This window comes from Erigeron canadensis, chromosome 6 (genome assembly GCF_010389155.1).
Source record: "Erigeron canadensis isolate Cc75 chromosome 6, C_canadensis_v1, whole genome shotgun sequence".
NCBI classification, from domain to species: domain Eukaryota; kingdom Viridiplantae; phylum Streptophyta; class Magnoliopsida; order Asterales; family Asteraceae; genus Erigeron; species Erigeron canadensis.
In genome coordinates, this window is record NC_057766.1 from 44,407,887 (window position 1) to 44,428,922 (window position 21,036).

The 21,036-nt window shown below is 34.6% G+C and overlaps 3 protein-coding genes across 3 annotated transcripts; 1 reads left to right on the plus strand and 2 right to left on the minus strand.

Annotated features, from left to right (window-relative positions):
- Window positions 1-840: 840 nt before the first annotated feature.
- On the minus strand, window positions 841-4,873 carry LOC122603894. Its single transcript, XM_043776740.1, has 8 exons — window positions 4,387-4,873; window positions 4,091-4,237; window positions 3,877-4,000; window positions 3,105-3,544; window positions 2,543-2,619; window positions 2,244-2,379; window positions 1,188-1,391; window positions 841-1,107 (listed from the first exon to the last, which is right to left on the minus strand). The coding sequence occupies exons 1-8, from the start codon at window positions 4,789-4,791 to the stop codon at window positions 1,042-1,044; spliced, it is 1,599 nt and encodes a 532-aa protein (XP_043632675.1). The 5' UTR covers window positions 4,792-4,873; the 3' UTR covers window positions 841-1,041.
- Window positions 4,874-13,046: 8,173 nt separating this feature from the next.
- On the plus strand, window positions 13,047-14,487 carry LOC122605103. The gene is made up of 3 exons (XM_043777982.1): window positions 13,047-13,354; window positions 13,651-13,831; window positions 14,058-14,487. Exons 1-3 carry the CDS (start codon window positions 13,273-13,275, stop codon window positions 14,305-14,307), a joined length of 513 nt encoding a protein of 170 aa, XP_043633917.1. The 5' UTR covers window positions 13,047-13,272; the 3' UTR covers window positions 14,308-14,487.
- A 351-nt stretch (window positions 14,488-14,838) lies between these two features.
- Window positions 14,839-18,201, minus strand: LOC122603251 (molybdate-anion transporter-like). Its single transcript, XM_043775911.1, has 8 exons — window positions 17,873-18,201; window positions 17,277-17,421; window positions 17,012-17,180; window positions 16,658-16,928; window positions 16,264-16,529; window positions 15,957-16,172; window positions 15,678-15,780; window positions 14,839-15,275 (listed from the first exon to the last, which is right to left on the minus strand). Exons 1-8 carry the CDS (start codon window positions 18,039-18,041, stop codon window positions 15,211-15,213), a joined length of 1,404 nt encoding a protein of 467 aa, XP_043631846.1. The 5' UTR covers window positions 18,042-18,201; the 3' UTR covers window positions 14,839-15,210.
- Between the last annotated feature and the right edge of the window lie 2,835 nt (window positions 18,202-21,036).

Here is a 21,036-nt window from a genome sequence, read left to right on the forward strand (position 1 = left end):
ACTACTTTTTAAGCTTGTAAAACATGTACCTACAACGACGCGTGAAGTACCTAATCCTTGTTTACTTAAATATCTATTCAAGAAAAAACAATAAACAAAATAACGGCTCCACCTTCCCTGTTAACAGCTTCTCCCCTGCATACGCCATGGTCTCACAGCTTTTGTCAGTATGGCTTCTCAAACCCCTCTTTGGAAATGTGGCCCCTTGTGATCTTAACGCATAAGTTTTAGTGTATTTGTAATGTCCACGTTAAAAATGCTTTTTGACCAACTAGAGTGTTAACTGATCAGATAAAGAAATTATGTTTCAATGTTGAACACTAAACCTCAAAGTAAGATTTATGATATCCATACTAAGATTAATCTCAATATATATACTATCTTGTAAAGCAGATAGCTATTAACATAAATTGCAAAATCGCAAGAACAAGGAATTTCCTATGTTTTTCCTTAAAATCACTTCTACATCAACACTCGCTCTCCAAATGTAAACTAACTGAAATAAATTTATTAATACCATGTAAAATTCAATACTTCTCTCCTTCTCTACATCATCATCATAAATACCAATCATCAATAGATCGATTGGTATATGGTGGAGTCTGAGACCGAAAAGTCTTGGGTTCATATCCTGGTGTGAGCAAAATGCTCATAGGAATGGAGACATGAGTTTTCCCATCATGGATTTCCGCTGGAATTAGAGTTGGGTATATGAAAGGCATGCCGCTTGCCCTAATTTACCATTCAAAAAAAAAAAAATCATATAAAATTGGCGGTTGCCGAAGTCGCGTCTTGGTACACCACGTCCTCAGCCAGTAGGCATAAAGCAAAACATTCTGCTTGTAATAAAGTGCCCCGTCTTCATATTTTCTTGTATCAAATACTAAACTAAGTACATTGTATTAACAAGAATCGTCAACAAACAAAGTGGTGGGATAGAAATGTACTAAACTAAGTAGTCTGTGTTTCAAAATTGTGAAATTAAAAGACAAGAAACAAAACATGCAAAAATTAATAAGCTTAAAGTAGCCCTGAGTGCCTTCACGTGGTTGAGCTAATCTTGCAGACATCAATGAATTTTTGTACTGCATTGTGATATTGTGTTCCCTGCAAAACCCGGACACATGGTATAAGTGAAACACAAACAGTGACAAGTTGAAACACCGACATAGAATCAGAGTCCAGACCTCCCAGTAAAGTTGATGACAGTCAGTGCACTGCCAGAACTCAATGTTTCTATCAAACAAACAGTTAGGGATCACTTGAAACCCCTTTGCTGCTTCAATTGCCTCTTCCATTGAGAGTGGTTTCTGGATGAATCTGCCATTGCATTTTGTGCATCTGGACATCAGTTGATCCTCACAAATATTCAACTGGAAAGTTTCAATCACCTGCATATATAAAGCTTAACAATAATTCAATCTTAACACTTTCACCAATTATCATTTAACCCATTAACAAAATTTATCATTCATTTGAGGAAATATTTATAGGGTTAACCAGATAAATAGGTAAAAGTTTGAGGATTAAACCCTTATTAAACCTTAACACTTACTACAAAAGCATTAACCTGAGATAGCCGCTCACAGGGGGTTTTTTAACAGCTAAATCCAAGTTAAAGAATACCAAATAAACTGTCAAGGGCTAAAACTATAAATTTGTTAAAATCCAAAGACTGAACCATTATTAACCCTCAAACTGAAGGTCAAATACCATCCAAAATTAAGCTTTATTATTTCTAAGGATTATGAGATCTTAATCTAAAACGGAGTATGAGACAGTTGAGTCCCTTCAGATGAACGGGGTACTGTAACTTTTTAGACTTATGATGTTAACCAGCTGAAAAATTAGCTGCAAGATGCCTCTATGATAACATCCAAAAGCTGGCCTCAAATAAATGGATTAATAACGTTTTCTCCTCAAACGTGGAACAATTTACCGCTTTATCCCTTAAAGGCAATGTTAGTACTATTAAATTTGAATTGGTTATCGTTTAATCCCTTATTTAGTTATCATTTTAATCCCTTAGAGTTTAGTTAACGGTACACAAAGGATTAAAATGATAGTTGATTAGTTAGGGGATTCATTCATTATTGTCCATAAATATATTGGGTTTATAGGTTACCTTTAAAACTTTACTCACAAATATGGATATCAATCAGGTATGGCAGTATCCTTCAGCCGATCTGTTAAATAAGTATAAACTAGAAATCTTGTATTCTCATCTTTAGACTGATCAATACCTCAAGTAGCTGGTCATTTTTTAGAAGACTCTTCACTCTATATATCTGATTTTCTAACAGATATTCATGTCTCAAGAGTTTGGCATCTCTTGTTAGAAGAACTCTCTTCTCTTTAATAGCTTGATCTATCAACTCCCTAAAGATGAATAAACAAAAAAATGAAACAAATCTGGCACTGACAAAATATACCAAATACATTTCTAAGTTATGGTTTGGAACTGTCCAGCGCCCCCCCCCCCCGAGAAGAAAAGGAATAAAAACTTGAACTTGGGAGACTGTGTGTGTTGAAGAAGTAATACCTGGTTTCAGGCTTCCTTGAATAGGGAACGGCTGCATCAATTCCAACACACCTTAAATGTTTTGCTAAGCCTTCCACCTGAGAGCAATAAAACAATTAAAACACCTACCGTGACCCTTGCTTCTGATTCTTACCACAATAAGAAGAGACGAATTTGGAGTACCCAGTTGACTATCTAATATAAATGACAAAAAAAAAACATGATAGCAGGAACATTTGCTGCCACCCATCACTACTAGCCAGCCAAATCTCATTAACACCTTCAATCTTCAACCTCTAGGGAGAAACTATTTCCATACTGGGCTTGCCAAATACATTCCTTCTTTGGAACATGAAAAGAAAAATCAACTTATATGTTGATAGCAAAGAGTGGACAATACTGTTCCTGCTTTATACTTGTCGAATGGTACTTAGACAATATTCAGATACTTCTATGTTCCTAAGACCCCAACAAACATTGAAATAACTATGGTAGAAAGGGAGTAACAATTAGAAAGAAAATTGGAATAAGTTTAAAGATACTGTAAAATTATATATATATATATGAGAAATGTGCTACCTACCATCACATCACAAAGAAACTTGGGGCATCCATCACCACCCAACAAATAGTCCCATGGTGCTGGGCCATGCCATTCACCAGTATCATCTACTCGTTTTTCTCTGCATGTGAACCCAGTAGAGGACTTCCGTTTTCCTTTTCTTCTTGATGTTTTCGGATTTCCATCTGATTCTGTCAGTAGTATTTTATCACCGTATTGTCTTACAATCTGCAAGAGTACATAATCCATGGGTATGCTATCCTGACTTGATTTCCTCAAACTTGCTCCGAGTACAGCATGCAGTCGCTGAGGGTATTTGGTCATAGTAGCTCTAATCATCTCTACGGCTTCACAAACTGTGGTCCTCAATATTTTAGTTGAATTTCTAGGTTCCTGAAGAATTTGTTTCAACCCAAGAGTTGAAGCTGAAGAATCAAGTTGAGTGAGACTTTGCAAGGCTCCTGCATTGAGGATAACGGATATCTTGTTTCAGTTTACAGAGGTTAGGATAGAAGAAAGCGATGCATATATATAGAAGCAATATTTTGTGGTATTCTAATTCTCTATTAAGTGAGTATATCATATATATATATATATATATATATATTTAAGTAGCCTCTATGCAAAAGTGGTATTCTATTTCTAGTTGTATGTGGGTGCCAACTGCCAAGCTCCAGTCACTTACATACACTCACTCCATCATGTAAGCAATATCTTTGGGTAAGAAGTTGTTTGCGGCCCGTGTTTAAATAGAATCAAATAAGCCTTTATCACTATACAAGAAGAAGGAAACCTTGAGTGAGAAGGGTATGGTAAAAGACATGGAAGATGTGAATCAAACAAAGAGCATCCAACGCAGCATAAGTGGTTTGGTCTTTTGTAAGAGGACGTTGTGACCAGTCACTGCATTGAAGTTCCTGAAAAATGAAATGAAAGGAAGGACTTTGATAGAAATACAATGGAGAAGAGAGGAGTGAGAGGAGGAGTAACCCCCCATACATACATACCTTTGATAAAGAAAAGCCTAGAAGTTCCTGACAGATGGATGATAGGCTGTTCTGTCCCTTTCTTTTTCTACTTCTACTTCTACTTGTGATGGTGGTGGTTTGTAGATGAGTGTTGTATATGATTGCGATATCCATATATGGTTCCACCTTCACCACCAATACAACACACATGTTATTATTAATTATCATATCATATACTGTAATGTAATGTAATATAGGATATATAATTAGGTAAAAGTAGCGATGTTTAAATACTCTAGTAGTAATTTATTTAACAATCAGAAAGACAGACAGACCGTATGAAAGCCGCCGAGGGAGCGGAAAGTAGAGGACAAGTAAAGGAGGTCTTGTTTGAAACGAAACCCAAGTTTCAATACATTTCGACATTCAAATACGTCTTCTTTTAGCATTTCGTATATTGATGGCAGCAGCTCCCTCTCCGACAGGTCTACCAGATATACCACCCCCTCCTCCTTATCATCAATATTATTATTAATGAGTCTACATGCTATTTGCAGAAGCAACACCGGAGGAGGTTGTCCACCACCGCCGCCGCCGCCATGGACGGTGGGCTTCCATTCCGCATCCAGTCCTATGATTGACGAATGAGCGACCGCCCACTTCAGACCTCTGTACTCCGCTGACTCCGTCGACGACACCATATGGATCTCCATTTCATCACTTCTTAACCCTTCCATCATATCGACACCCCTTCTTCTTCTTCTTCAATTCTATTCAATTTTTGGTATATCTATTGATAGCAAATTCAACTAAATTTTGAGTTTCATCCCCAAAATGTACAACCTGACTATTCAATATTTACCTAAAATAACGTTTCCACTCGAATCTAAACCAATCATAAATCATTTATTCCTCCAATTCATTTAAAAATTTTTATTTCAAAAACTGTGCATCGATAAATTATAAAAATTATATGGGTGTTCTTAAAATTTCATGTTTTTTCATTAGAGATACCATTTGATATATTTTCGACAAATTTTTAAATCCGATGACGGAGTCCATACGGTTAAGGCATTTGGCTATCACACTTTATGACCTATCATCCTCACCATCTCACCGTCGCAACGTGCGGTTACTTACTCTCGTAAAATTTAAGTATATATAATCTCTTGTATATATATTTTTTAATACTTATTACTGTAACTAGATTTGTCCCCGGAGACGTAACATTTATTGCGTATGACACTGAACAACATAATAATAACAAAAATTAATCTGTTAAATGGCTTGGTAAGTCAACTAGACAAGATTGTTATTTAAATATTTAAACAAGTTAATTGGTTAGACAACTTTAGGTTGATAAGGTGGTACTCACACTTGTAGCTAATCAGTTAGGGGATTTGAGTAGGAGACACGGATTTATTAGCGGATAGACTGGTACCCACGTGACCGAGTCTAGTTACTTATTTAGATCCCAACTATTGTATTAATCTATGCAACCTGAAACATGTCATAAATCTGATTTGAGGTAGATGACTTTTAATCTTTCTGTTTAAAACAACTTTCTTTCGATTAATTCCTAGGAATTACTAACTAAATTTTTTTATTAACTGATTTCAAAAAAGCAACGTGACAACTCGGTCACAAAACCCCCAACCAATCTTAGAATTACTTAGTCTTACTTAGTTCTTAAACATAGTCCCTGCGAACGAACCTGGTCTTACTTAATAGCTATATTACAAACGAACGGATCCACTGTCCGTGAGTGTGTGTTTAGTTTGATATTTCCTTGATTTTATAAATTTAAAACTTGACTGCTTTTAATTATGCACAAACGACATATTAGCAATTTTCTAACAAAATTAGTCAAAAAGGATGTCTTTTGACCGTTAAATCTGTAATTTGATCGTTAAATCTCGTTATTTGACAGTTAGCTCTCGTTATAATGTTTGTTAAGGTCGTTAAATCCGTTATTTGACCTTTATTGACCCAGACTTTGAAATTTACCCTCCAACTCCTTTAACGTAAGGGTGGATCTCTGTTACCGTTATAACGACCATTCTAACGGTCGTTAAATCCGTTATTTACAACACTGGATGTAACATAATTTAAAAGGTTAAAATGTAAGACATCTTGGAATATTTGAATATGTTATTTTTATGAAATATAAAAGATAACTTAAATATGCTATATAATGAAAAGTTAAAAAAGAAAAGTATTTAAACATGTCAAAAAAGAATGGTTAAAGATGTTTTACATAAAAGATGTTAATTAAATTTACAAATCTACAAATAAAGATGTAACATATTTTAAAAAGTTGAATGTAAACATGCCAAGAAAATAAAATAAAGATGTTGTATAAGAAAAAAACTGTCCCCAAAATTTGAACTTGGGCCACTGACTACATAAGGTGTTTAAGATACACCCCAAACAAATGAACCAAGTTATGTTGTTTACAAATTTCATCCCGTGCATATATGTTGTTTACAAATTTCATCCCGTGCATATGTGTAACTAACAGATTGAAAAATGGAGAAAAAGTTGACCCTATGTGAGGAACAAGCAGTCCCGTACTTCTCATTTTATGATAGTATATAACGGATAGATAATTAGGCTAATACTTTTTATGAATTAAAATATTAAGATGTGAAAAATTATATAACCAAGTTTAGATATTCAACAACTACATATTTACATTTTTTTAAAAATAACTATATTACCCCTTTTACATCAATTACCTTCACATTAATAACCACACCATTACCGCTAATATCTGTATATGATAATCCACAGATAACCCACACATCTTGAATATTATTCACACCTAGTTATCCTTGTGTGGCTCACAAGAAATCATTTCATGTATCGATTTTAACGTGAGTGTTTTTTGTTTATTAAGATGATAGTCTTTCACCCGACATTACTAGATGACAATTTTCGAGAGAGACATTATCATGTTGTTAAAAGCTCTCATTGTTTGGATTTTGTTTTAAGAGAGGTTTGTTTTATAAGTATTATAGATTATACATATTAGCTGATCAACTCAGGTTTTTTATTTGAAATTTTAAACAAAAAATAGATATTTTAATGTAATTAAAGGCTAATCTGGTGGTTAATAGAGGACATATTCAACCAACCACATCATTTATGCAATTCAATGGTAATGAATAAACAGTAGTCAGTGCTGGAGTCAAACATCCAACAAAACAGTAGTCAAACAATCTAAGCAAACAATGAAAATACTAAAACAGTTTGAAGAAGCATGAGACATGAAAACATATGCAGTTGTGGTCATGAGAAGTATTTTCAATTTCTCTAGCTTAGGCATCTTCATTTCATGAACGTCTGAACGCCCCTTTAAACTTGAGCCTATGGAGAGCATCTCTCTTTCTTTGAACCTGAATTCCATGCAGTACTTCTAATTATTTCGATTGCGGTGGCATTTTCACCATCTCCAACACAGCATCATGTGTTTGTGGAAAACCAGGGAACTTGTTAAATATAGGTATAATAGTTTCCCAGTTTAAATATGGGATTAGTTTTTTGGAATGTAATTATCTTTGACCAAATGTCTATAGTAGGAAATAACTAAAGTTGTGTGTATTGTATGTAAGCAACTCGAAAAAATGTTTATTGTATGTAAGAAAACATACGTGACAACCATCTACAGGTGCCACTTGTCAGATTTTAATTGGTTGAAACAAAATTCTTACATACAATAAACATTTTTTTGAGTTGCTTACATACAATACACCCAACTTTAGTTATTTCCTACTATAGACATTTGTTCAAAGTTTCTTACATTCCCGGAAACTAATCCCAAAAATATAAGGTTCAAACATTTAAATTTTTATTATTATTATTTTTTTTAGAACAGCAAGGGCCGGATCACAGATATCCGGACTGGATACCGTGGACCTACCCGATCCCCTCCCTCCCCCCACCCACCCCACCCGGTAAAAGCTCCACGAAAGCCAGGACAAAATCCAGACGGGCAATCACAGACCGAGAGTATCGAACGCGTGACCTCTTGGACAAAAGTCCGGGTGTCCAACCACTGAGGTAATCAGTGAAGGACATTAATAACATTTCCAAAAAGACATAATAGAAACCTATATTAATATATATATGCATTAATAACATTTCCAAAAAGACATAATAGAAACCTTACGTACTGAATAACTACTAATTTGCAGGCGTTGTATAAACACCGACTATGAAGCATGCAAAATGTATAAATGATACTTAAAGTAAACATTAGGTTCAATTCCAGACCTGATGGTGTCATTAGACAAACATAAATGGTTGTTACTTTACTTACTTGTCATTACACTTCACGTTAAAATGAGAGAGAGATACTACATCCATGTAATTAGCATATATCGTTTGATATATTTTAATAGACACATGTATCTCATAGACAACCATTATAGAAACAAAACCAACCATTTATCCAAATAGGTATAACTGTATAAGGTCCTGTGAACATCCATGTAATTTACAGGTGAAATACATACTAATTAAAACAACCAATTAGCAATTATATGCAGCAAGAATACTGGTATGAGACTATTTAAAAAGAATATATATACATAGACAGAAACATTCATCAAAAGTGAAATAGACCAAAAGACCACCTGCTGGTATGCATTTAGCCGCCAGAATAATCAATGTAACGCAATGAATTCGGCTTTCGAGGATTGATATCGCCTATTTTACACATATTTATTTTACGCGATATTATTTATTTTATGATAGATTATGTGATTGTTGAATTGTAGGTTCAAATAGTGATTTATGATACAATTGCATCAAGATATGGTAATTTTCAAGATGCAGAAGGAACAATTGGCTCATCATGGCAGAAAATTGGAGATAAAGAATTCTATAACAATTGCAAATTGATAATTCCATTTTGTGCTCTGGTTATACGTGGACAACAAAGGATTAGTTTGACAAGATGAAGAGTTTGACTTGGGCTTCAAGTACTAAATTCCTAAGTGGGCTCGGCTAGAAGTCCAACAAGTGGGCTGTTTCTTTATTGTTTGCACCGACCCCAAAATTAGAAGCATATATATGTTTTTTATTATTCTGAGGAGAGATATCGAAGGAGGCTTTGGTTCGTGGAAAAAGTCAGCCGCAAAAATCAATTGTTGGGGTTTTATCTTGTCCAACTTCCAACAGTAACAACACGCAACCTATCTCTCGTTCGATTATTTTCTATTTTATTACTATTAGTTGCTTATTTGAAAGACTATATTACTATGCAATTTATCTATTTGATTATTGTTAATTTTAGTTGTCTTCTCATAAGTAGCTAATCTTTTTATCATCCATCTTGATGGAGTTAGACATTATGTATGATTGCACTATTTTATAAATCAAAGTTGATTTCAATTATCGTTGTGTCGAGATCTTGATAATTTAATTCCTTATTATTTATTATTTTGATATTGGTAGCATATGTGTTCTTCGTTAGTGGTACTAGTTGAATACATGTGTGATTTTCTATTAATTGTTTGTCTATAAACAGTTATCACTAGTCCATGGTATGATAGTGAATGTCATTTAATAAAATGAGTTATTTTGTTAATGTGTTGTATAACGGTAGGTGGTACCACGTTATCTTCACATAGGTATAATTGTTAATTTGATGATCAAATAAACTAGTTGGTTAGGGAAATTGTTTTAAGCATTGGTGGAACTGACTTTTACAAAGGACCTGATTAATTAAGTGATTTAAATGATTTTACAAACGTTGGTGGTACCAGTTTGTGTCTTTGTTTTGTCACGATTATCTTTATCAACTTAAATTAAATTTGAACTTCATTTATGTGCAATCCGAACATGTGGTTGAGCGAGGTCAAGACGGATGACTTTTAAATCTCTTTTGTCATAAAATCAAAACTCTCTTTCTTGTGATTAATCCTAAGGGATTATTAATTTTTTCTACTAACTTTTGCAACGTGGCAACTCGGCCATAAAAACCCCCATTTTTTGAATCACTTTATTTTTAACAATTGCTTTACAAAGTCTTTGTATTCGACCTCGGATTTACCGGTTTACTATACTGCATACGAACGGGTACACTGCCCGTAAGTGTGTTGTAGTCAGTTTTCCAATGATTCGTGTTTATAAATTTTATAACTAGATTTCACACATCAAGGATCTTCAATCGAAGTTTTCGAGAATCTCCATTCAAGCAATCAAACTATAATGGTATGTAAAAAAAAATTTGTTTACCTACTAATCCCGACTTTTTCATTGGTTTACCCATGGCTTAAGTTTAATAAAAAATGATGGCAATATGAAATCTGCTCTTTAAACCATAATGAGCAGAAGCATTATAAGACTTACCCAGATAGATTTTTCAAGCTACAAAAGGAAAAAAAGAATAATTTGTCGAACATAACTGCAAGTGAATTATTAATGCATAAAACCTCCTAAATAAATTCTTTTAAAGATCATATTAGTATTTATATAATAGAGCTTTTCTAACTGTATCTGAAGACAACAGTTGATAGAAAATCTAAAAAGAGTGGATAAAAACATGTTATTCGATCAATTCATCAACTGCACTATTGCAATTTTACAATAGTGATCTAAGTAAACAAAGGAATGCATTGGCAGATACACTCTAGAGTCTAGCAGACATTCAATGTTTGATCCAGTTCCAGCCATTTTTACTTATTTAGTATGTTAAATTCTCATTTGACCTTTTCATTTTTCAAAATAAAGCACTAACCAAATATGACTGACCATAGGGCCTTTGGCCTAGCAATGTTACGATGTCTTAGGGTTGAAGTCTCCCTTAGAACAAAAGTGTAGGATTTCCAGTAGGTGTGAGTTCGCTGTTAAAATTATTAGGGTACCGACTAATTGCAAACCATTCATAAGTAACGGAATAGCCACTTGTATTTCTTTTCTTTATATATTAGGGTACCTTCAATTATTTTGGATAAAAAATATTAGCTGACTAAAGTGATTTATAGATAAAATGTACCTTTAAAGCAGTAGCATGGGCGTCATGAAAATTTAAAATCCCCTCAAAGGATAACTTATTGTGTGTGTGTTCCCACAGAACGATTGCAAAGTTGTATGCATCAACGTTCCAGAGTTATAGTGCTATAAATACAATCACAGGAAAAAATATTAATCTTTCAATGTATATAATCGATTAGACGATCACACACAATAAACAAAGACAAACAATAATTTAATAGTAATGCATAGGTTAAAAAAAAAAAAAGGAAGCATAAGTTGTCGGACCCAAGGTTTCCGCAAACAAAGCAGTGGTGTTGTTCATGGGATCAAGCAAAAATAAAAGGTTGTGATCCCTGCCAACAAAAAGGTAAAAGATAGAAACATATATTACACATTATTATATCAAGGGAAAAGGTAAAACTTTTGGGTCATTGCGCTTTGAGTGCGCCTTCTCTTTTGACAAATGAGAAGTATGGCTAAAAGATGCGATTAAAGTCATATGATAAAAATTTCATACTATTTTCCAGTAAAGGATAACAATAATGAGAGAAGTCTCAAGTGTAAGCTACTTGTGTGTGGATAATAACATAACTTTACGGAATTTTATGTATAGATGAACACATTAGACCTTTTACAATTTTGCAACAATTCTCACAAAATTTATGGTAATAAGATGTTTCTGAAATGAATGGAAGCAGGCTATCAAAATAAAAACTAAAACCCCTTATACAAAAGCAACACACAAAAGCACACAAATTATTAAGATACCAATAAAAACTAAAAACCCTTATACATGATCATTAAACTCGTTATTTTGTAATTATCTTTTGGTGCAACATTAAAATGTATAAAACTAAAGTTTATGTTCCTAAATGAACAATAAATAACTAACAGTAAAATTTTGATGAATGGTTATATATAAGGAAAATGATTGCGTTTGAAACCCTAAACAAAATTCAGAAATGGGAGGTTGTAAATGAAATTGAAGTTTGGAGATACCTGATTTTTTTTTACCCTGTTGTCATAGATGCAACCCCGATCTTCATCCATCCGAATTTTGAAACGCATGGTCAATTTGAAACTTCAATTAGAAATAACAAACTGAAAATTAAGTTGTTGCATTCTTTTTATTGTAAACCCTATTTTCTGGGATTGAGGATTTGTGAGAGATTGTATAAAGAAATTGAAACATACTCATAATAAAATTTAAAACTTCAATTAAGATTAACAATTTGAAAATTAATTTGATGAATCCAACCACATACACCGTTGATGTTGATGTTGATGTTGATAATGGTTAGTATTTGAAACATAATTAGATTTTTTTTATATTATATTTTGCTTTTAGGGAGTTTTATTTTTCATTTATCCCTTCTGTTTGACGTTAGATGGAAATTATGCTTAAAAAATAGGCCATGTTGCCACTTGCAGATTTTTAAAAGGTAATAGCATAAGAACCTTGTTTTATTAAGGAGAGAGATATGGATTAATTGTTTTATTAAGGAGAGAGATATGGATTAAAGGGGCAAGACCCTTTACACATTATTTAGTTTTTATTTTGCTTGGGGAAGGAGGGAGGGAAGATGAGAGAGATTACATAACAAAAGAAAAAACAAAGGTAGGTGTTAGTAAATGCCTAAAGGGTAATGTAGGTATTTCATGGTGTAAGTTACGAGGATAGTTATAGAAATAAGGGTATTTTCGTCATATATAGATATCTATATCTATACTTCCTATTAAAAATTATCGACCCCTGTTAAAAGTTTACAAGATTTGAGACATGTGATTTTACTCTTTTACCTTTTTACCCCTCCTTATTCCATACATTTATTCTCTCAATTGTTTTCTTTTGGCCACAAAAATACACACACCTCCACCGTTATCCTCAAAACCCAACCATCACCTCCACCGTCTATCGCCTCCACCTTTGTTCAACACCACCACCGCTGCGGAACGTCTCAATGAGACCCAAATCACCAGTGAAGTTAGGGAAACTTATATTCTAATACAGTTTTAGTTTTGTTTAGACACTCTGTCGATGGTATTTGGCGCAACACGAGAGTACATATAGATATAGATATAGATATGCTTTTGATTTTGATTCGGTGTTAACAAACAAAGCAAAAGCATTTGTAAGAACATATTATTATCATCTGATCATCACTAAAAAGAAAGAAAAAGAAAGAGAAAAAAAAAAAGAGAAAGTATTTGTTTTGGATAAGAGTTGCGTATGTTGGATGGAGAAAGTGTCGGGAGATGTAATAATGAAGATATTGGGTTTGTTGGATCATCATCAGGATCTCGTCTCTGCCCACCAAGGTCTCTCTCCGTCTCTCTTCTTCATACATGATGTCTCGTAATTAATTGCTCTTTCTAATTACTCGTACTTACTTTCAATTCGTGGTATTAGTATGAAAAAAATTCAATTATTGTTTGTGTGACTGTCGGTGGGAAGGAAATCTGCATCTCATAGTTAATTTATTAGATCAGATTCAACCAACCAACCAACCGTAAAATCAGAAGTAGTATCAATTGAATCTTCTGTTTTCTCATCTCCTTTCTTTCTTTCTTTCTTTCACACATGTTGCATCCATCATCCTGTTGTCATGGTATAGTCTGCAGGAAGTGGAACCTCTTGGCTTCAGATAACCATCTTTGGTCTAACCTCTTTATCCTGCGTTGGGGCATAGACCGTTCCTTATTCTATGCCCCCACTACTACTACTACTACTACTCATTCCTCTAAATCTTGGAAACATGTTTATGCCGTTCAAGATCGCTGTGATCGTGTTGGCTTGTAAGTGCCTACAGTATATATTTTCTTAAGTCCTCACAGTATTTCAGTTCAACTAAAAGAGTTATCTAAATACTACAAATGTTTTTTCTCACCAGCAATGGTAAAAAAAAACAAAAAAAACAAACGTGTAACATCTCTGGCGGTAGTTAAAGCTGTCTGTCAAAAAGCTGGGACATCCACCTTTTATTATTGTTTGTAACTTTGCAAGGCTGGTTCTTGTCTCCAGGGGATTGAAGATTATTAGGGAAGGAGATGATTATTTCCTCATCCACCAAGGAGAAATTCAACGACATTTGGGTTCAAGAACTCCGCAACCCGGAACACAAGATCCTTCAACCAGTTTGGCTGCTAGACATACGGGAGATGAGATTATGGTTAGAAACGAGTGTCAGATGGGGATTCTTGATCGAATCTTGTTCTTCATTGGGGACTTGGAAACTGCATCGGCCCCTGCAAAAAGGGGCCGTCTGTTGTAATTTGTAAATGTAACTCGCAAGTCTTCCATGCGTATGTATTTATGTTGTCATTCTGATCGTTGGTCATATAGCACATGGAAATTTTAGACTTTCCATGCTCGATGTTGTGATGATCATAACTGTAATTTTATACTGTAATCATCAAGTGATTATAAGATTAGTGTCTGTTGTTAATGTAAATTGTTCATTTTTCTTTGCAAGATGATAAGCATGTGGCTACAAGTGGGTTCACATTTTGTGTAAAGTAGTTAACAGTGATGATACGTTGAAACGGTCAAGCAGTATATTTCAATTTGAATACATAAGGACTTTTCCTCCATGATTGTAATTGCAAAGATAGCATATGAGACGGTTGTACTTCTACTGAAGATAAAGAGACTCATGATTGTCTTTCCAATTGATCAATAATCCTTACAACTACATATGCCCAGAAATACACAAAATCCATGTACTCAGGTTTAAGCTAAACAGACGAGTCATAGGACTGACCACACCTTACGACTTGAGCAATAAACCAATATAGAGAACTCGTCCCAAATTGTAGGCGTAATATTAAGAGTTCTGATGTTATAAAAGAATCACATGTATTGTTCACAATGTAATCACACTAAACAATTGTTTTTGGATAAAATAAATTATGTCCCGAACAAACACGTTTATCCGAGACCTCCACAAATGTAGAAAAACTGTAGCAAAGGTTATACAATATAGGAAAAAATAGGTGGTTTCTTGTCGAGAGTCTTTGCAGGCTTACTTTAACCTATATTCCCCAATCTCCCTGTAGTCAGGCGAACGGGTTCCTCAACAATCCATGTCAATTATAACTATATTTCTTCAACAAATGTATGCCTCATTGTATAAATGCTTTTAACCTCATAACTTTAAAAAACTCTATACTGGGTCCTAGTCATCATTTAGTGGCTCAGTCTCAACATCCCTCTCTTTCAGTGAGGTCCAGTCACCCGACTCTGCAATTAATGACAGAATCAGGGAAAGAAGGCAATATAGTCTAGAAATAATAGAATAAGACCAATACAGTCTACAAATAATCGTATAAGACCCTCAATAGTTTTTTTTAAATATTATTTGATCGTCACTATTACTAATACTGATTTTTTGTCAGCCACTGATAGGCATGTATATACCTGATTAGACGCTAGACACTTGAAAAAGGGTAAATGGGTGGGAACCCTCTAGTCCCATGTACCGTCTTTGGTACCCAGAACACACCGCATAGAACTCGTGCCCGGTGACTCACCATTCTCACACATGGATCACAAGATATAGTTTCTTCACTTGCCTTTGGCAAGATTTGACCATAAATAATGCAAAATAGAAAAAGTTGACGTTTCACAGCGTCTACTACTTACTTGACTTGTCTGTTATAACCAGCAATCGCCTCTGAAGAACTGAAGCCACGAAGAGAAAGATTGAGCACATTCCAAACATGATCGTTATAGGGAATGCATTTACCTTCAAACACAGCCAAAAATCGTTAGCCACTAGAAAAGAGCACTAACGACTCATTGCATCAAGAACGTATTCAATGGAAAAAGACAGGTGTCATTTATGTCTCTCGACAGGGATACAGCCAAAGGGCAGATCAAGGTCGAGTGGATAAAAGAAAATTCAAGTATAGGTAAGCATACATTGTAGAGGACGATGCACACGAATATATTGAGAGGAATGCGGAAGAAGTTCATAATTGTGCTTCTGGCCTCCTCCGGAATGTACTGGGACCTCATCTTCATAATGGATGGCCAAAAGATTCCAACACAACCCTCAAAAGCACAAAATCCAAGCAGTTGAATACTGCTCCCCAATGAGATACCTTCACCTTTAACCTCAGAAGGAGCTACAAAGAACTGTCACAAATCAAACTCTATTAGAAAAAAAAAACATCATATGGACAGCAGATACGGCACGTGATGTGAGAAGTGTAAGTGGCAGGCATACATTTGTCACTATAGGAAGCAAAAGAGACGCTGCAGAAACTAAAAATACAATTTGCATGTAGCTCTCAACTCTAGGTGATGAGCGGGCCATCATTCGAGCTGCAACTGAACTTCCCAGCATTGATGCTAACATGAATGTTGCAAAGATGAAACCATGTGGAATCTCCTCATCATTTGGACTCAAGGCAGGAGTCCATAAGAAAACAAAAGTGTACATTGACCCTTCAAACAAAGACTGTATAGCTCCCAGTAATGCAATTTTCTCATCTGGCACAAGAAATGAAGTAATTATAAGCCAAAAAACTATATTTTCATGGAGTATAACATTAAATGGAGTAGCAGCTTCAAATAACGGATTGAATATTTCTGGAAAGAAAAGAAATCTATATGTGTACCTGAAGCAATAGCTACCGCAGCACCTTTGAACTGGGAAAGCAAGTTCTTATTATCTGAAGGGTCACCATAGTTCTCACCCCACGAGGATAATATAATGGCCATCCCAATGGCAAGGATGCATGCTGCTGCATCAAAAGGTGCCACAGGCCCTAGACTTACAACATCAACTAAAAAGTTTCCAAACAAGCCAGAGATGATTGCAATAAGACCATTTCCCAGGAATATAGCCTTGGAGAAAGTTAAAGACAGCCATTGCTGTTCAAATCCTCTCTGGATGGAGTAAAATAAAGGGGAAAGTGGTTAGGTTATTTAAAAAAAAAGTCATAGGAGAATGTTGAAACCGATGATGGTACCTTGTTGTGTTCGGCGACAAGCCAAGATTCAAAGGCTGAAAAGAGGAGAGAAGTAGCAATGCCGCCCAAAATGCGGCCCAAGAGGAGAACCTTGTAGTGAGGAGAATGTTTAGTCATGCAGCTGAGAATGTAAGTGATGCAGTAGGTGATACATGCCCTCTTCCGACCCCTGAAATCAAATATATACTACTCCGTAACTAATTGATTTATATTGTATAAAGAAAGACAGAAAGAAAGAAAAGGAAGGGAGGGAGGAGGAGCATACTGTTTATCAGCCAAGGAGCCGACAATAGTACCGAAGAGCATGGATGAACCAAAGCCAGCAATGAAAAGCTGCCCAATGTCTCCCTTTCCATAACCATATGTTGTGTAAAGATAGTACACATACGGACCTTGCAACCAGTCCCCAGCTATATATATATATATATATATATATATAAGAAAAGATGAAAAAATGCATTCCAATTCAAAGCAAAGCATCAATTATGGATATATATATATATATAAATAAGAAAAGATGGAGAGATGTTTACATTTTATTCAAAAAAAAGCCAATTGATTGATGTGGTATATGTATTTTAGTTACTCGTATAAAGGGAGGAATACAGAAGAGATCTAAATTGGCTTCAATTATGGATCTAAATAATTACTCGTATATATTTATTAGTAATAACAAGACAGACAGACAGACAGACAGACAGACAGACTTCAATTAAAATTGAATTGAAAGATATCATCAGATCTTTCTTTCTATTAGTATCATTTCATTTCATTTCATTAATAATAGTAATTCAAGTATGAATGGAATAATAATAGTATAAATGAAAAAAAAAAAAAAGAGAGAGAGGAGGAGGAGGGTACCCATCATGAGAGAGTAAACAAGAAGATAATTGTTCTTGAAAGAAGAGAAAGATTGACAAGAAGCAGTAAGACGATGATTGTCTTTGTTGTTATTTTTTCTACTCCAAAACTCCAAAACCGCGACAACCAATCCTAAACCCCCAAACACCATGTAATAAAACACCTCCATTCCCCTTCTTCTTTCTTCACTTCCAACCAACAATCGATCTCTCGATTCTTGATTTCTTTCTTTCAAATGATCGATGATGAATCTGGCAAAGAAGAAAACACCCTCTCTTGGCTTTCCCCAAAATACAGTATTATATTATTAAGATTCAAGATTGATTGATGATGATGATGATGATCTCGCTCTCATTGTCTTTTCTTTCGATGCCTCCTTCCCCCCCCCTCTATTTTTCTTTTTCTCTTTTCACACCCCCCCTACTATTCTTTTTAGTACTTCTCTTTCTTTTTCATTTACTCGTATTTCTCAATCTTTTTCTTTCTTTCTTTCAAGTTCTCATTTGTCCATGCACCATTCCACCCTTTCAAGTTCTCATTTAACATCAAATTTCAAATTCTCATCAGATTTTATATACTTTCACTGCCGACGAGAACTTGAAATTTGATGTTAACAAGCCTCCTTATCCGACAGAGCAAACCATGACTTTGCTTCCTTAAATGAGAATTGTTGTTTGTACATGTCACAATATTTACAATTGTATATGTATATAAATAAAAGATTATACAGATAATATGTTTGATTAAATATCTGACTTAAAATATATAAATATAGGGTTGAAAACTGCAAAAATTACAAACCACAAGGATGATTTTAAAGAAGTGAGAAAGAAGTGGAGCGAAATGACGAAAATGGCTCCCACGTGACTTGCACGTGGGGGACTTAACAAAAGTAGGAACTAATGAGGGTCCATTTTGTGATTATTTCCTATATCGTTAGGCCGTGTTTTGATGTCTAAATGAGTTGAGAAATGTGAACTTTTGGTACTTAATGGGATGACGTGTTATGATACGTTCACAAGGCGTGCAAGTGAAGGCAAACATCTCTACTCAACTTAACATGAAGCCACAAGACTTTTGAACGAAGACTAGCCAGCGGAAGATGAAGAATTCGAGGCCAACATGAAGCAAACGACCACGTGTTAGTATTTTGGGCATAACTTCTTCATATGGACTCCATTTCTGACGAGTAAGCTATCCACGGAAAGGCGAGAGAAAGATCTATAACTTTCATGTTGATGTCCAGGACCAGCGCCGCTCACATAAAGCTCTAGCGTCGCTGGAAGTCATCCTTAAGCCAACCAGCGGAGCTCAGACATCAACCAGCGGAGCTGGGAGCCAGCCACGCCAATAATTACCCCCTAAACCCTAAGATTCGTAGCTCACTTCCTCCAGGCGACTTTGGGGGCCGTTCTAGGGTATTTTCATCAGATCTAAACCCTCGTAACACCTCCATATCATCCAAAAGGTCAAGCATCAATTATTCAAACAATATACAATTCACAATTCAATATACAACAATTCCAGTCGGCCGAGAGACATAATTCGAAGCAGCAACATCGGTCAAAATAATAATAGGTGGATTCGTGGTGTTAAATTGAAGGAGCGACCAAGAAGGATACGAACCGTGCAACTTCGCCCTATTATTAGTTTGATCTTTCTTTACTCTTTTTATCATTGTTAGCATACTTTATTGCAAGACTATTTGGTTGACAATTGTTCTTATGGATTTATTTATATTAATGATTGTTATATTTGTTTTTCCATGAGTAACTAAATAGTTTTGCATCTGCTTGGATAATGTGATCATGCCTTTATAGCTAGTGATATTGTGTGCTTGTACTTGTTTAACCGTTTTTATGCTTGATCTAGTTAAAGTAGGTTGGGGACTTGACCGGAATCTCGTAGACTATAAAGATTAGGTCATAAAAACATACTTAGTCCATCATCTTAGTTAGGGGACTTGATAGGAAGCTTAACTAAAGGGTTAGGTCACTTGACAGGAATCTTAACCACTTAGACCGGGGGACTTGATAGGAAGCTTGGTCGTGATTAGTCGTTCAACAGTTATAAGTAATATGATAGATCATCTATGTGGCATGTGAACTGTTTCCAAGTGGATGTGTCCTTTCCATTATTATTATTATCTTTGCTTTACTTTTCAAATCATTTAGTACTTCCTCGCTAGACCAAGCGGTTGGAAGCTTTTTCTAGTTTTAGTTAGTCGTGACTCGTGACAAACCCCCAACAATCTTAGCACACCTAGCTGCATTCTTAGAACATAGTCCCTGGGAACCATCCTGGTCTTACCGATTTGCTATACTATAAACGAACGGGTCCATTGCCCGAAAATTTAAATTTAAAACTTGTTAGAAAATTTAGTTAAACTTCTAGCTCATCAGGAACGAAGTGCAAACCACATTGATGATTTTGGCAAAAAGTTAACAGAAGGAGGAAAACGACAAAACTGGCAAACCGAAGGAGGAAAGCGGTTGGAAATTGTGAGTGTAAACTGTAGAATGGCTGGTGATGGGAATGACGATGAAAATTTAGATATGCTACTACTATCTAATATTTGTTTCACTATAATATAATGTAGAGTAAATGACATAAATGGTAACTGAAGTATACCTCAAATTACTCTTTTGGTATAAACTTTTAAATATCTAGTCGGATCATACCTAAAATTTCCAAATCCTACTCGTATAGTACCTAAAACTAACAACCGTCTATTTGATTGTTAAGTCCATCCATTTGAGGACTATGTTTGTTATTTTCTTACCAAAATGACCAAAAAAGTAATTGTTTTTTTAATAATAAATTTTATTAATAAACAAAATATGTATATACACGTACTTTATTTATCTATTATTACTTTGTTTTTTTATTTAATATTTTATTAATTATTTTTAATAAAAGTCCTCTCTCAAAATAATAATAATAATAAATCAAAAAGTAAAAATAAATCAAAAGCCAAAAAATAATCAAAAGTTTTTCTTAGTTTTTAAAAAACTTTATCACCTATCATCACCACTAGTTACAAGATATTAATATTTTAAGGACAAAATCCGTACCGTATTATTATCGATAAATTTTTTTTTTTGAATGCATTTTCTTAAAAAAAATAAATAAATATCAGAATATAAAAATAAAAATAAAAACAC

What these genes read in the sequence shown, in the direction of transcription:
- LOC122603894 (XM_043776740.1), bottom strand. Translation starts at nt 4,791, where the DNA reads ATGATGGAAGGGTTAAGAAGTGATGAAATGGAGATCCATATGGTGTCG. An exon ending in AAAATGACCAGCTACTTGAG is followed by an intron (nt 1,392 to 2,243) that starts GTATTGATCAGT and finishes TTATATATGCAG; the next exon opens with GTGATTGAAACTTTCCAGTT. An exon ending in GTCATCAACTTTACTGGGAG is followed by an intron (nt 1,108 to 1,187) that starts GTCTGGACTCTG and finishes CGGGTTTTGCAG; the next exon opens with GGAACACAATATCACAATGC.
- LOC122605103 (XM_043777982.1), top strand. Translation starts at nt 13,273, where the DNA reads ATGGAGAAAGTGTCGGGAGATGTAATAATGAAGATATTGGGTTTGTTG. An exon ending in TCTCGTCTCTGCCCACCAAG is followed by an intron (nt 13,355 to 13,650) that starts GTCTCTCTCCGT and finishes GTCATGGTATAG; the next exon opens with TCTGCAGGAAGTGGAACCTC. An exon ending in CGCTGTGATCGTGTTGGCTT is followed by an intron (nt 13,832 to 14,057) that starts GTAAGTGCCTAC and finishes TCTTGTCTCCAG; the next exon opens with GGGATTGAAGATTATTAGGG.
- LOC122603251 (XM_043775911.1), bottom strand. Translation starts at nt 18,041, where the DNA reads ATGGAGGTGTTTTATTACATGGTGTTTGGGGGTTTAGGATTGGTTGTC. An exon ending in TGCGGTAGCTATTGCTTCAG is followed by an intron (nt 16,530 to 16,657) that starts GTACACATATAG and finishes TTCTTGTGCCAG; the next exon opens with ATGAGAAAATTGCATTACTG. An exon ending in TGTGCATCGTCCTCTACAAT is followed by an intron (nt 15,781 to 15,956) that starts GTATGCTTACCT and finishes CTGTGTTTGAAG; the next exon opens with GTAAATGCATTCCCTATAAC.